This window comes from Melanerpes formicivorus, unplaced genomic scaffold (genome assembly GCF_026170545.1).
Source record: "Melanerpes formicivorus ecotype bairdi unplaced genomic scaffold, bMelFor1.0.p_v2 SCAF_13, whole genome shotgun sequence".
Taxonomy (NCBI): Eukaryota; Metazoa; Chordata; class Aves; order Piciformes; family Picidae; genus Melanerpes; species Melanerpes formicivorus.
In genome coordinates this window covers 18,979,416-18,993,113 of record NW_027142365.1, presented here as the reverse complement: position 1 = coordinate 18,993,113, position 13,698 = coordinate 18,979,416, and the positions used below count along the sequence as shown (strand labels likewise).

The 13,698-nt window shown below is 52.2% G+C and overlaps 1 protein-coding gene across 7 annotated transcripts in view; it reads right to left on the bottom strand.

Annotated features, from left to right (window-relative positions):
* Positions 1-6,992, bottom strand: part of NSUN6 (NOP2/Sun RNA methyltransferase 6) — a 38,306-nt gene extending 31,314 nt beyond the window's left edge. For 2 of the 7 annotated variants that reach the window (XM_068146350.1, XM_068146353.1), the window contains exons 1-3: positions 5,589-6,915; positions 4,251-4,355; positions 2,703-2,858 (exon numbers count right to left, since the gene is read on the bottom strand). In XM_068146350.1, the coding sequence (XP_068002451.1) occupies positions 2,703-2,858; positions 4,251-4,325 (231 nt within the window). In that variant the 5' untranslated portion in view covers positions 4,326-4,355; positions 5,589-6,915. Of the gene's footprint in view, positions 1-2,702; positions 2,859-4,250; positions 4,356-4,434; positions 4,519-5,588; positions 6,918-6,967 lie in introns of those variants that run through there. The other 5 variants (XM_068146349.1, XM_068146347.1, XM_068146352.1 and 2 more) reach the window with 5 other exon arrangements.
* Between the last annotated feature and the right edge of the window lie 6,706 nt (positions 6,993-13,698).

The window sequence follows — 13,698 nt, the reverse complement described above, 5'->3', positions numbered from 1 at the left end:
GCCACGTCCCATCCCCTCTTGAACATCTCCAGGGACGGTGACTCCACCACCTCCCTGGGCAGCACATTCCAATGGCTAAAGACTCTCTCAGTGAAGAACTTTCTCCTCACCTCCAGCCTAAACTTCCCCTGGCACAGCTTGAGATTCTGTCCTCTTGTTCTGGGTCTAAATTGTAAATACTAAAGCACTTGTGGGATGTATTTCACAATTGGGCACTAGAATATGGATACCAAATAGTGATTAATTGGTTATGGATCATTTACATTATTAATAAAATGAATATTTATATAATTAATATTTCATCCCAATAAATTAATAACCTCTTCATCACACCTCTGAGATCATCCAGTGAAGCCTATGACCTAACACCACCACCACATGGACTAGGTTGGGATATGTAGGTCAAAGAAATGCCTGCTGGCCCTTTGAAAACTGTTCCTGGACTTTAAAGAGATGGCATCTCCTCAAATGTAACCTTCAACCATCCCAACCCATAGATTAGTTTGACAAACAAGGATTTTCTCTTAGTAAAAACAATCCATGAATCTATTACAAACTGTCATGTGGTTTCCTTGCCTAAAACAACCACAACTCAAAAGCCAAGGCTATGAAAAGCCACTCTGAAGTCAGGTTTCAGCAAAGAATTTTCCTTTGCAGCAGCAGCAGATCATTCTGCAATATCCATCTACAATCAACCTAAAGTTAGCCTAACTCATTACCATTCCAACCAAGCACAATACTGTCAGCTGCCTCTGCAGCCCAGAAATCTCTTGCCTCTTGTCAGGAAACAGCTCCCTGCACACCCACTGGCATTGACTTAAAAGAATCAGATCTTTTTTAGACACTGAGGATCTGTGAGACCCCACCTCCAATCCTGCCTCCAGTTCTGGTGTCCCCAGCATAAGGCAGCTTGTGCTGAGCTGAAGCCAGAGGAGTGTGGGCAGCAGGGCAAGAGAGGGGATTCTGCCCCTTGGCTCTGCTCAGACCTCACCTCCCATCCTGCCTCCAGTTCTGGTGTCCCCAGCAGGAGAAGGACACAGAGCTGGTGGAGTGAGTCCAGAGGAGGCCACAAAGGTGATCCAAGGGCTGGAGCAGCTCTGCTGTGAGCACAGGCTGAGGGAGCTGGGGGTGTTCAGCCTGGAAACATGAAGACTCCAGGGGGACCTTAGAGCTGCCTGCCAGGACCTGAAGGAATCCTACAGGAAGGCTGCAGAGAGACTTTTCCTGAGGGTGTCTAGAGACAGGACAAGAGGGAATGGTTTGAAGCTGAGGGAGAGTAGGACTGGATGTTAGGAACTGGATCTTAGAAAGAAGTTCTTCAGCATGAGGGTGGTGAGACACTGGAACAGGTTGCCCAGGGAGGCTGTGGATAGGCTGTGGAGAGGGCTCCCTGGAGGTGTTGAAGGCCAGGTTGGATGAGGCCCTGAGCAACCATGTCCAGTAGAGAGGTGTCCCTGCCCATGGCAGGGAGGCTGCAGTAGGTGATCTGTGAGGTCCTTTCCAACCATTCTGTGATTCTAGCAGAGTTTCAATCTACTTGTTAAACATAACAGCTTACATGTTGTCACATCAATGAATGTTTCATTAAGGCAAGTAAAAACCCAGGAAATGTATATATAAACATTGGAGATTCACCAAAAGAGGCTGCTCCAGAGCTCTGCACCCAGTTTCCAAAACCTGCAGATGTTCTCACTTTCCTGCACAGGTTGAGCAATGAGCCAGCCAGCCATTCTCCTTTTCTCTTCAATAAACATCACAGGATGTTAAGGGCTGGAAGGGACCTCTGGAGATCTTCCAGTGCAACTCCCCTGCCAGAGCAGGAGCAGAGAATCCAGCACAGGTCACACAGGAACACATCCAGACAGGGCTGCAAAGGCTCCAGAGAAGGAGATTCCACAACCTCTCTGGGCAGCCTGCTCCAGGGCTCAAAGAAGTTCTTCCTCATGTTGAGGTGGAACCTCCTGTGCTGGAGTTTCCATCCATTGCCCCTTGTCCTTTCCCAGGGCACAAGTGAGCAGAGGCTGTCCCTGTCCCTTCCTTCCTTCCTGACCCCCAGCCCTCAGCTATTGATAGACATTGATCAGATCCTCTCTCAGGCTTCTCCTCTCCACACTAAACAGTCCCAGGGCTCTCAGCCTCTCCTCATGAGGCAGTGCTCCAGGCCCTGCAGCATCCTTGTAGCCCTCCCTAGGACTCTCTCCAGCAGATCCCTGTCCCTCTTGAACTGGGGAGCCCATAATTGCATGCAATATTCCAGGTGGGGCCTCACCATGCAGAGAGAGAGGAGAACCTCCCTGGCTCTGCTGGACACACTCCTCTCAATGCCCATGCTCAACACACCACACTGAGCTACAGTTGTTATCTCTTTCTACCATCCTCTCTCAGCTTACAATGCCTTTACAGTGTTTCCTACCCTAATCCTGGCTAAGGTCTGGCTCTGCCACGTGAAGGAGGGTTGGTTGGTTGCCTTTTCCATCTGTTATTGCCTTTCTTGGACAGACTAGATGTGGAACAAAGCTAGACAATGATTCTTAATCACTTAAGGTTGAATGCTGAAAGGAAATCAGTATCATTTCATGATGTTAAAACCAGTGGCCAGGAATTCAGTCAAGGAGGAGTTTCCAGCAATGCAAAGCTCTGAGACTCAGGCAAAAGATGCCATATCCTGCTATTTTGTGCTGGAACAAAGGAATTGCACAAACCTTCTGGATCTCTTCAAACAGCATTTTTTTCACCTCTCTCACTGAGGCCAGGTGAGTATTAACTCTAACAGTTGTGAAACTTGGTGGATGAGACAGGTGATTTAACAGGGATTGGTATTTACACTCCACCTCCTGGGCACCTAAAGCAGTGATAAGCTGGAAGAGAAAGAAGAGATTTTGGTATTGAAGAGATTCACACTGCAGCCTCTGGCCTGGATCAGAAATAGTGTGGCCAGCAGGACTAGGGAATTGATTGCCCCCCTGTACTCAGCACTGGGGAGGCCACACCTCTGGGTGCAGGTTTGGGTCCCTCACACCAAGAACATTGAAGGGATGGAGCAGGCCCAGGGAAGGGCAACAAAGCTGGGGAAAGGTCTGGAGAACAGGGCTTGGGAGGAGCAGCTGAGGGGGCTGGGGATATTTAGTCTGGAGAAGAGGATGCTGAAGGGAGACCTTCTGGCTCTCCACAACTCCCTGAAAGGAAGTTGGAGCCAGGTGGGGGTTGGTCTCTTCTTCCTAGTAAGCAACAGGGGGAGAGGAAATGGCCTCAAGTTGCCCCGGGGGAAGTTTAGGTTGAACATGAGAAGAAACTTCTTCCCTGAAAGGGTTCTGAAGCACTGGCACAGGCTGCCCAGGGAGGTGGTTGAATGCCCATCCCTGGAGGTGTTTGAAAGAGGCAGAGATGTGGTGCTGAGGGCCATGGGTTAGCCCCAGCCTTGGTAGAGTGAGAGAGTGGTTGGACTGGATGATTCTAACTGACCATCCCATGATCCTCATTCAGTGCAGAAAAATAACTGATTAAACACACTGCAGAGGTGGAGGAACATGCTCATGTGGTGTGCAACACTAAGATGTGTCTGGAGGCCTAATTCCAATAGAATCCTCATAAATTTCTTGCAATGGACTTGCTGGAAGAACAAGCCACATCACTGCTAAGAGGCTGCAGCAAGTGCAGCCAACAGGCATGAAAAACCAATTTTACATTTAAAGTAGAACTCCATAAAAAACCTGCCTAATATAAACAACATATCTTAGAATCACAGAGCTGTCAGGGTTGGAAGGGGCCTCAAGGCTCAGCCAGTTCCAATCCCCCTGCCATGGCCAGGGACACCTCACACTACAGCAGGTTGCTCACAGCCACATCCAGCCTGGCTGCAAACACCTCCAGGCAGGAGGCTTCCACCACCTCCCTGGGCAACCTCTGCCAGGCTCTCACCACCCTCATGGGGAACAACTTCTTCCTCACATCCAATCTTAATCTCCCCACTTCTACTTTTGCTCCATCCCCCCCAGTCCTATCCCTCCCTGACACCCTCACAAGTCCCTCCCCAGCTTTCTTGTAGCCCCCTTTAGATCCTGGAAGGCCACAAGAAGGTCTCCTGGGAGCCTTCTCCTCTCCAGACTGCACAACCCCAACTCTCTCAGGCTGTCCTCACAGCAGGGGTTCTCCAGCCCTCTTCTTGTGAGGTATTCACACAAGATATTAGCTCAAAGGCCTGCTCAGTTAAGGACAATTTACTGGTGGTTAGCAGTAGCTCCTTCACTCACCTCATTATTTCTGAACACTTTGGTGAGGTACTCTTCAACTTCCCTCTGGAAAGAGATTTTGGGGAAGAAAGACATCTTCCTTCAGCTTGGAGCAGCTGGGAAAGGCTTGAAAGAAGGAAAACATTTTGTTAGTGGTTTTAATCATGTTGGGCAAGTTCATAAGTGCAACATAAGATGCACCCACCAACTAAGCTGCAGTTTCTGATTCTTCTGCTGGAATAGTGCACTCAACATTCCCAGTACTGCTCAGGACATGGCTGTGTCACCACTGTTAATTACATTCCAGAACATGTTCATTAGCACCTTTAGCATCTGCAGTCACCTTACAGTGAGGCTGCTGGTGTCCTGCCTAGCCCACCCTTCCCAGCCATACCTTCCAAGGCTACTGTAGCACTGTTTGAAAGGTGAACAAAGTGCCACCACCTCCCCATCCCTTCTGGCTGCAGTTCCCCTAGCTGTCCTTAGAGAGCACTTGGCTCTTTAACCTTAGAATTTACTCACAAAGGCTCCACACAGAACTGATTTTTGACTCCTCTAAGTCCAATCTTTGAAGTTCTTCCAATCACAGAAAGGGTTGGGTTGGAAGCAACTTTAATGATAGTCTAGTTGCAACCCCCTGCCACAGACAGGGACACCTCCTTCTAAGCCAGCTTTGCTCAAGGCCTCATTCAACCTTTCAACACTGGCTTTCACAGTGCCAGGCTTGAAGCCTCCACAACTTCTCTGGGCAACCTGTTCCAGGGGCTCACCAGCCCTCACAGGGAAGAATTTCTTCCTTATGTCTAACCTAAATCCATCTTCTTCCAGTTTGAAGCCATTGCACCTTCTTCTGTCACTCCATGACTTTGTCAAAAGTACCTCTCAAGCTCTGCCCTAGCACCCTTCAAATACTGCAAGGCTGCTCTAAGGACTCCCCAGAGCCTTCTCTTCTCCAGGCTGCACATCCCCAACTCCCTCAGTCTGTCCCCATAGGGGAGGTTCTCCAGCCCCCTGATCATCTTCATGGCCCACCACCCGACCCTCCTCCTATTACATCATCATATCTGTTCATTTTTAGAGATAGTCTTTCAATCACAGAATGGGAAGGGTTGGAAGGGACCTCCAGAGATCATCCAGTCCAACCCTCCTGCCAAAGCAGGGCCACCCAGGGCAGGTCACACAGGAACACATCCAGGAGGGTTTGGAAAGTCTCCACAACCTCTCTGGGCAGCCTGCTCCAGGCCTCCAGCACTGACACCATAGGAAGTTTCTCCTCATGATGAGGTGGAACTTCCTGGGTTCCAGTTTGTGTTCAATGCCCCTTGCACTATCACAGGACACCACTAGAAAGAGCCTCACCCTGTCTTGACACCCACACTCAGGTATTTGTAGACATTGATGACTTTCAGCCTTCTCTTCTCCAGACTAAACAGCCTCAGGGCTCTCAGTCTTCCTTCATAGGAGAGATGTTCAAGAAAAACAAGAATAAACCAAGGAGATTTCACTTCTCTCCATGCAGACAGAGTAGATGCTACACAAGCATGCATGATGCCAACCTCTGTGCTTTTAACCCTGGTCAACCAACACTTTAGGAAATCAGTGGATGTGTACCAGAAGTTAAGAATTGGCTCTGACTGGTTCCTAGGGCCTGGCAGGAGAAGTTACTGCAGAAGAACTGCTCTGTGACAGCAATTCCAATGCATGTGGACCCAAACACATGCATCCCAATGACCTAGAGCAGAAAGCACTGTCCCTGTGCTTAGCTCAGGGAGAGGAGCAACACACAACTGAGAAGCAACTCCTCAGTTTAAAAGAGCAGCTGTAAGGATAAAAACATTGCAAGCATCCTGGAAATTTGACACCCATAGAAAGGGGAGGTTCAGAGCACAGCCACACAACCTGCATCGTTCAGTTCCCTTCACCCCAGAAAGGATACAAAGCTTGGAAAGGTTCAGGGAGAGGTGATCACCCATTGGAAAGAAATGGCTTTCAAGTAACATAGAACTAAACAGTCTGCAGTCTTCCAGGACACATAGCTGAGGGGGGAGAGAATAAAAGTTCCTAAAGCCAGACGTGGCAGAAATGCTTGTGGGGGAGGCTGTCCCTCTTTAAGTAAAAGCACTGAACAAAACCAGGTGGAGGCAGGTTTGAAACACAACAAAAAAGACGTTGGGTTTGTGGTTTTTTTTTTCACAGACCTGGCAGCACACCCTGCCCCAGGAAAGCTGCCTCAGGAGAGAGCCCCTGAGGTCTCCCGTGTTCACCACCTCCGTAGGGCTCTCCCTGTCCCTCTGCTGCGAGCTGCGGCGGGGGCTGCGATGCTGGCCCAGGGCTCCGCTCCAGCTGCGCTCGCAAGCATGCCGACGAGCAGCCCAGGAGCACCGAGGTGCCGATGGAGCACCCAAACCTCCTCTCCCCATCCCTTCCCACACCAGCACAAACTCCGTCGGCTCGCTGCCGTGGGGAGCGGAATCAGACTCTCTCCTTTTCTCTTGCCCCCACACCTCCCACGCGTGTGCAGGGGCGCTCAGCTCCCCGCAGTCTCTCCGGGGCCCTCAAGCCAAGCCCTGTGGTACCCGGGAGCCGGCGCGGCTCAGCCTCCGCCGCCGCCAGCAGCAGACAGTCCCCGGGCCGCCGCCAGGGCCGGAGCAGGCAGCAGCGGGGCCGATCCGCAGTCCCCCATCCCGCAGCAGCGCACGGACAGCCCCCCGAGCGGACGCCGCCGCCTCCCCACCTACCGCCGCGGCGCAGCCCGGACCCTCCTCCTCCGGGGCAGGGCAGGAAGTTCCTCCCCTGCGCCCCGGGAGCAGGGCGGGGGCTGGGCGCCGCCGTAACCGGCTCGGGTGTGACGGTGGGAGCCAGACACGGCAAGCGGGGCCGGGGAGCGACCGGCCCTGGTCGTGATCGCCATCGCGGTTGCCTGACCTCAATGGGACTCATGTCATAGAATCATAGAACTGTCAGGGTTGGAAGGGACCTCAAAGATCAGCCAGTTCCAACCCCCTGCCATGGCCAGGGACACCTCACACTACAGCAGGTTGCTCACAGCCACATCCAGCCTGGCCTTAGAAACCTCCAGGGCATGAGGCTTCCACCACCTCCCTGGGCAACCTGTGCCAGGCTCTCACCACCCTCATGGGGAACAACTTCTTCCTCACAGCCAATCTCAATCTCCCCACTTCTACTTTTGCTCCATTCCCCCCAATCCTATCACTCCTTCACACCCTCAAAAGTCCCTCCCCAGCTTTCTTGGAGCCCTCTGCAGATACTGGAAGGCCACCAGAAGGTCTCCTGGGAGCCTTCTCCTCTCCAGACTGCACAACCCCAACTCTCTCACTCTGTCTCCACAGCAGAGCAGCTCCAGCCCTCTGCTCATCCTCGTGGCCCTTCTCTGGACACCTTCCAGCCCCTCCAGATCCTTCCTGGCAGAGGCTCCAGAACTGGCCCCAGATCTCCAGCTGTGGTCTCAGCAGAGTGGAGCAGAAGGGCAGAATCCCCTCCTTGGCCCTGCTGGTTACACTTCTCTTGCTGCAGCCCAGGACACAATGTGTCCCCGCCTTATCCTCTTCACCCGCTGTGCAGAAGCCAACATCACACACTTAACTTTGCACAAAGCTAGAGCAGGGTTCCCACAGAGCTAGCTCAGACTAATTGCAACGTTTCACACATTTATACAAGTTCACAGTATCACAATATCACAGTATAACTAAGGTTGGAAATGACCTCGAGGATCATCGAGTCCAACCTATCAACACAGACCCCATGACTAGACCATGGCACCAAGTGCCACATCCAATCCCCTCTTGAACACCTCCAGGGATGGGGACTCCACCACCTCCCTGGACAGCACATCCCAATGACAAATGACTCTCTCAGTGAAGAACTTTCTCCTCACCTCAACTCTAAACCTCCCCTGGCACAGCTTGAGACTGTGTCCTCTTGTTCTGGTGCTGGCTGCCTGGGAGAAGAGACCAACCCCTTCCTGGCCACAACCACCTTTCAGGGAGTTGTAGAGAGCAATGAGGTCTCCCCTGAGCCTCCTCTTCTCCAGGCTAAGCAACCCCAGCTCCCTCAGCCTCTCCTCACAGGGCTGTGCTCAAGGCCTCTCCCCAGCTTTGTTGCCCTTCCCTGGACATGTTCAAGTGTTTTGATGTCCTTCTTAAACTGAGGGGCCCAGAACTGGACACAGGACTCAAGGTGTGGCCTAACCAGTGCTGAGCACAGGGCACAATGACCTCCCTGCTCCTGCTGGCCACACTATTCCTAATGCAGGCCAAGTTGGATTAACATACTCCTCCTACCTATTCCTATAGGTAATACTGCCTTCAGTTCTGGGCCACTCTGTTCAAGAAGGATCTTGAGGTGCTGGAGCAAGTCCAGAGAAGGGCAATGAAGCTGGGGAAGGGTCTGGAGAAGAGGTCCAAGGCTGGACAACAGCATCCAGTGCTGGCACTTTCCCTGTTGGAGCAGGAACTGGACATTCTCTGTTTTGAACTTGAGCTCTTACCAGACAGAGCACAAGCTAACAGGATGGGTCAGAAGCTAAAGTCAAGATGGTACCCCCAAAATTTCATGGGGCTATGAAATCTTTTCCATGGACTTTTGAGGATGGACTACTCATTGCCCCCAAGTGTCCCTGCAGAACTGCAGTGGGCTCTGGGCTCCCGTTGGGCTTTGCACTAGCTCAGCTGTGGATTCTGAAGCCCAAGGCTTCCTGCAGGATTTCCACTGGCCCAACAGAGGCACTGATGCCTTCCAGCAGGCTCAAAGCCTTTGATGGGGTTTCCATGACCAATGTCCCTGCAGACTTCCATCAGGTCCTGGGCTTCCATTAGGCTATTCTGTATTGCAGCAGTGCCCCTGCTGCCTTCCAGTGGGCCAGGGGCTTCCACTGGGCATTCCACTAGCCCACAGTGCCCTGCTGTATTCCCATGGACTTGGGGCTTCTCTTGAGCATTTCACGAGCCCATTGGTGGCCTGCAGCATTTCAGGAGGCCTGGGAATTGATGGGTTCTGCTGTGTTCTACTTGGCCTGGCATTTCCAAAGGGATTTCCAGTAGAGGCCATGGGTTACCCTCCTACCTCCGGCTGGTCTGGGTGTGCCATTGGGCATTCCACTAGCCTGCCAGTGGTCCTGGATTCATTCCAGTAGGTCTAGGGCTTCCACTGTGTTTTCCAGGAGCCTAACAGTGGCTCTGCTGTATTCCAGGGTGTCTGGTGCTTCCAATGGAATTTCCAATAGCCCACCAGTGGCCCTGCAGCATTCCAACAGGGCCAGGGCTCCTGCTGGGCTTTCCTCTAGTCCATCGCTGTCCCAGCTGCATTCCACCATTCCTGGGATGTCCTCTAGCCCACTAGCATACCTGTGCTTTCCAGAAGGCCTGGCAACCACCAATAGGCTCAGCTGTTGAGCAGGAAGAGCTGCAGTTCCTCTCCACACACCCTGCTCACTGCAATCCTGAGCTCTGCCTGTGTGCACTGCTCTGATACAGCTTCACGTTCAAGGGCAGCTGGCTCCTGCCAGGTCTCTCCACTCTCCCTTAGGCTTCCCTGGCTCCAAGAACCCCCTGTCCACCTCAGTCACAAGCAGAGAGATTACCATTGCCCCTGCATTGCTCTCAGGTACAGATGCTGTGAAATACTCGCCAAGGTTTTCCAATGGTTGCCGGAGTTTTCAAGGGTGGACAACACCCGGTGCCAGTGGCAGTTTCTCTGGTGGAGCTGGAGCTCCATCTCCTGGTAGAGGACCTTCTCACACTTCAGCCAGGGCTTTTGAGGAGCCAGAATAGAGCACAAAGCGCAGGTTGCAAGCTAAAGGAAAGGAGGTACCCCCAGATTTCTTCGGGCTGTGAAACAGTGGCCAGGAGACTGTAAGGATGGCATAGAGCATTCAGTGATGCCACGTTCCCTGGTGGAGACAGAACAGGACACAATGAGTTTTTAACCAGGTCTTCACAGAGCTCCAGAAGAAGACAGAGTGAAACAGTGCAAGTTCTAAGCTAGAGGGGGTACCCCCGGATTTGTTTGTGCTATGACATGGATGTCAAGGGCTTCCAAGGACGGGCAACAGCATTCAGTGCTGGCACTTTGGTTTGGTGGAGTTTGACACTTTCAGTTTTGAGCCAGGTCCTTTATGGAGCCTGAACAGAACACAAGGTGAAGTATTGTGGCTTAGAATCTGAAGTAAAGGTGCTGCTCAGGGGCTCATCCAACCCAGCTTTGAACACCCCCAGGGAAGAGGCATCCACAACCTCCCTGAGCAACCTATTCCAGAGTCTCACCATGACACATTAAATTTCACTCATTAGGAACAGATGTTGCAACAGTGTTGCATCTTTATACTTTGCTGATAAAAGTTTCTTCCTTTGAAAAGTTCTTTATTCCCCACCCCCTTTAGGTCTTGTTAGCCTTGGTGTCTTCTTACAGCCTTTTGTCTTACTTTGGTGGGAATTTCCAACACAGGTCCAGGCATCATCAATCTCTGAGCTCCTCCTCAGTGCTACAGTCCCTGGCAAGACTTGCATTGTCTATACAGACTAACCAACTAATTTACATTATCAAGCTCCTGATGTGCATCAGAACACCAAACAGCTCAAACAGTGTCACTGTAACCCAGGATATTACCAAGTTTCCCTTGGGTAACATGTTGGGGAAGCAATGACCTTGTGGTACTGCAGGAGCTCAGGCCACATGTTCAAAGTGCAGCTTCAGGATGCAAAGAAACCCATTTGACATCACACTGTTGTCAGTGGGGTGTCCTGTGTCCTTGGTCCTCCCCAAAGGGAGTAAGATGAGATGATGCTGAGTGGGTTAACAGAACAGGTTGCTATTTCCACACCTCTCACACCTCTGCTCTGGGAGCAGATTCATAGAATCACAGAATGGTTTGTGTTGGAAAAGACCTTAAAGATCATCTACTTCCAACCACCTGCCATGGGCAGAGACACCTTCCACTAGCCCAGGTTACTCAAGGCCCCGTCCACATCCAGGGAGGGGGCATCTACAACCTCCCTGGGCAACCTCTTCCAGTGTCTCAGCATCTTCTCTCTAAAGAATTTCTTCTTAATCTCCAGTCCAAATCTGCCCTCCTGAAACTTCATTCTCTCTTGTCCTATCACTGCAAGCCCTGCAGGGTTTGTGCTCACCACCTTCCCCGAGATGCTGCCGAGAGAAAACAGGAGCACCCGGGTGAGAATTCCACACACAAGCACCCGGGGCAGGGCACAGCACCACAAAGGAGCCTGCTCATTGGAAGTCCTTTACAACACAGGAAAGAACCAAGCCCCCTGAAGCCCACCAGCCCTTCCCAAGCACAATGAAGGCTGCAGACCAGCCACAGTCACCCAGTGACAGGGAAAGGCCACTGCCAGCATTTCTGTTCCAGGGCTGACCACTGCAGCCTGGGCTGCTTGTACTGCGGGGCAGGGACAAGCATTCCCTTGCTACACCCTTCCCATGCAGGCTGGTGCTGGACCCCAGACTCCTCTCTCAGCCTCAGTTCTTCACCAGTCTTGAGGAAAATGTAACAGCGAGTTTGCTGATGATACAAAACTGGGAGGAGTGGCTGACAGGACAGAGGCTGTGCTGCCATTCAGTGAGCGCTGGTCAAGCTGCAGAGCTGGGCAAAGGGGAACAAGGATGAGTACAGAGTCTGGCACCATGCACCAGTTAGGGGCTGACCTGCTGGAGAGTAGCTCCACAGAGAAGGACCTTGGAAGCTTCATTGATCCATGGGATAGCAATGTGCTCTGATGGCCAAGAAGGTCAATAGCATATTTGGATGCATTGAGAAGAGTGTGTCCAGCAGGTCAAGGGAGGTTATCCTCCCCTTCTACTCAGTCCTAGTTAGACCACATCTGGAATATGGCACTGTGTCTAGTTCTGAGCTCCCCAGCTCAAGGGCAGGGAACTACTGGAGAGAGTTCTCAGTGGGATACGTGGATGATGAAGGGACTTGAACATCTCTTACAAGGAAAGGCAGAGAGACCTGGGGCTCTTTATTCTGGAGAAGGCTGAGAGGAGACTTTATCAATGTCTACAGATTTCTGAAGGATGGCTGTCAAGATGAAGGAGCCAGGCTCTTTTCAGTGATGCCCAGAGACAGGTCATAAACTCAATCACAGGAAATTCCACCTCAACATGAGAAAAAACTTTTCTACAGTGAGGGTGCTGGGAGCCCTGGAGCAGACTGCCCAGAAGGTCTCCTTCTAAAGTGATGTTCAAAACCAGCCTGGATGCATTCCTGTGTGACCTACCTTAGGTGATCCTGCTTTGATTCAGGAATAGTGTGGCCAGCAGGAGCAGGGAAGTCATTGTGCCCTGTGCTCAGCACTGCTGAGGCCAGGGCACCTTGAGTCCTGTGTCCAGTTCTGGGCTCCTCAGTTTGGGAAAGATGTTGAGATGCTGGAAGGTGTCCAGAGAAGGGCAACAAAGCTGGGGAGGGGTCTGGAGCACAGCCCAGTTGTAGGCTATAGCCTGGTGGGGGTTGATCTCTTCTCCCAGGCACCCAGCACCAGAACAATAGGACACAGTGTCAAGCTGTGCAGGGGAGGTTTAGTTTGGAGGTGAAGAAGAAATTCTTCCCAGAGAGACTGGCCTTTGGAATGTGCTGCCCAGGGAGGTGGTGGAGTCACCATCACTGGAGGTGTTTAAGAAGAGACTGGCTGAGGCACTTGGTGCCATGGTTTAGTTGATCGGATGGTGCTGGGTGATAAGTTGGACTTGATGATCCTGAAGGTCTTTTCTAACCTGGTTCATTCTATTCTTTGCTATGCTACGCTATGCTATTCCAATTCTATCCAGTTCTGGGCCCCTCAGGTTAGGAAAGATGTTGAGATGCTGGAAGGTGTCCAGAGAAGGGCAACAAAGCTGGGGAGGGGTCTGGAGCACAGCCCTATGAGGAGAGGCTGAGGGAGCTGGGGTTGCTTAGCCTGCAGAAGAGGAGGCTCAGGGGAGACCTCACTGCTGTCTACAACTCCCTGAAGGGAGTTTGTAGTCGGGTGGGGGTTGGTCTCTTCTCCCAGGCAGCCAGCACCAGAACAAGAGGACCAAGCTGTGTAGGGGGAAGTTTAGGCTTGATCTTAGAAAGAAACTCTTCACAGAGAGATTTGCCATTGGAATATGCTGCCCAGGTGGTGGGGTCGACGTCCCTGGAGGTGTTTAAGAAAAGCCTGGATGAGGCACGTGGTGCCATGGTCTGGTTGATTCGTTAGGGTTGGGTGACTGGTTGGACTTGATGATCGTGGAGGTCTCTTTCAGCCTGTTGGATTCCATGATTCCGTCACAAGCCCGTCCCGTCCCGTCCCTGCAGCTGGCTCCGCAGACGCTGCCCGTTCCGAGCGCCGGCAGCGGGCACCGCACCCCGAGTCCCGCCGCCTCCCCCTGCGCGCGTACGTGGTGACGCACGCCGTGACGCGCAGAGCAGCCGCGCAGCCGTTGGCCGAGAGGCGCCATCTGCCCGCCCCCTCCT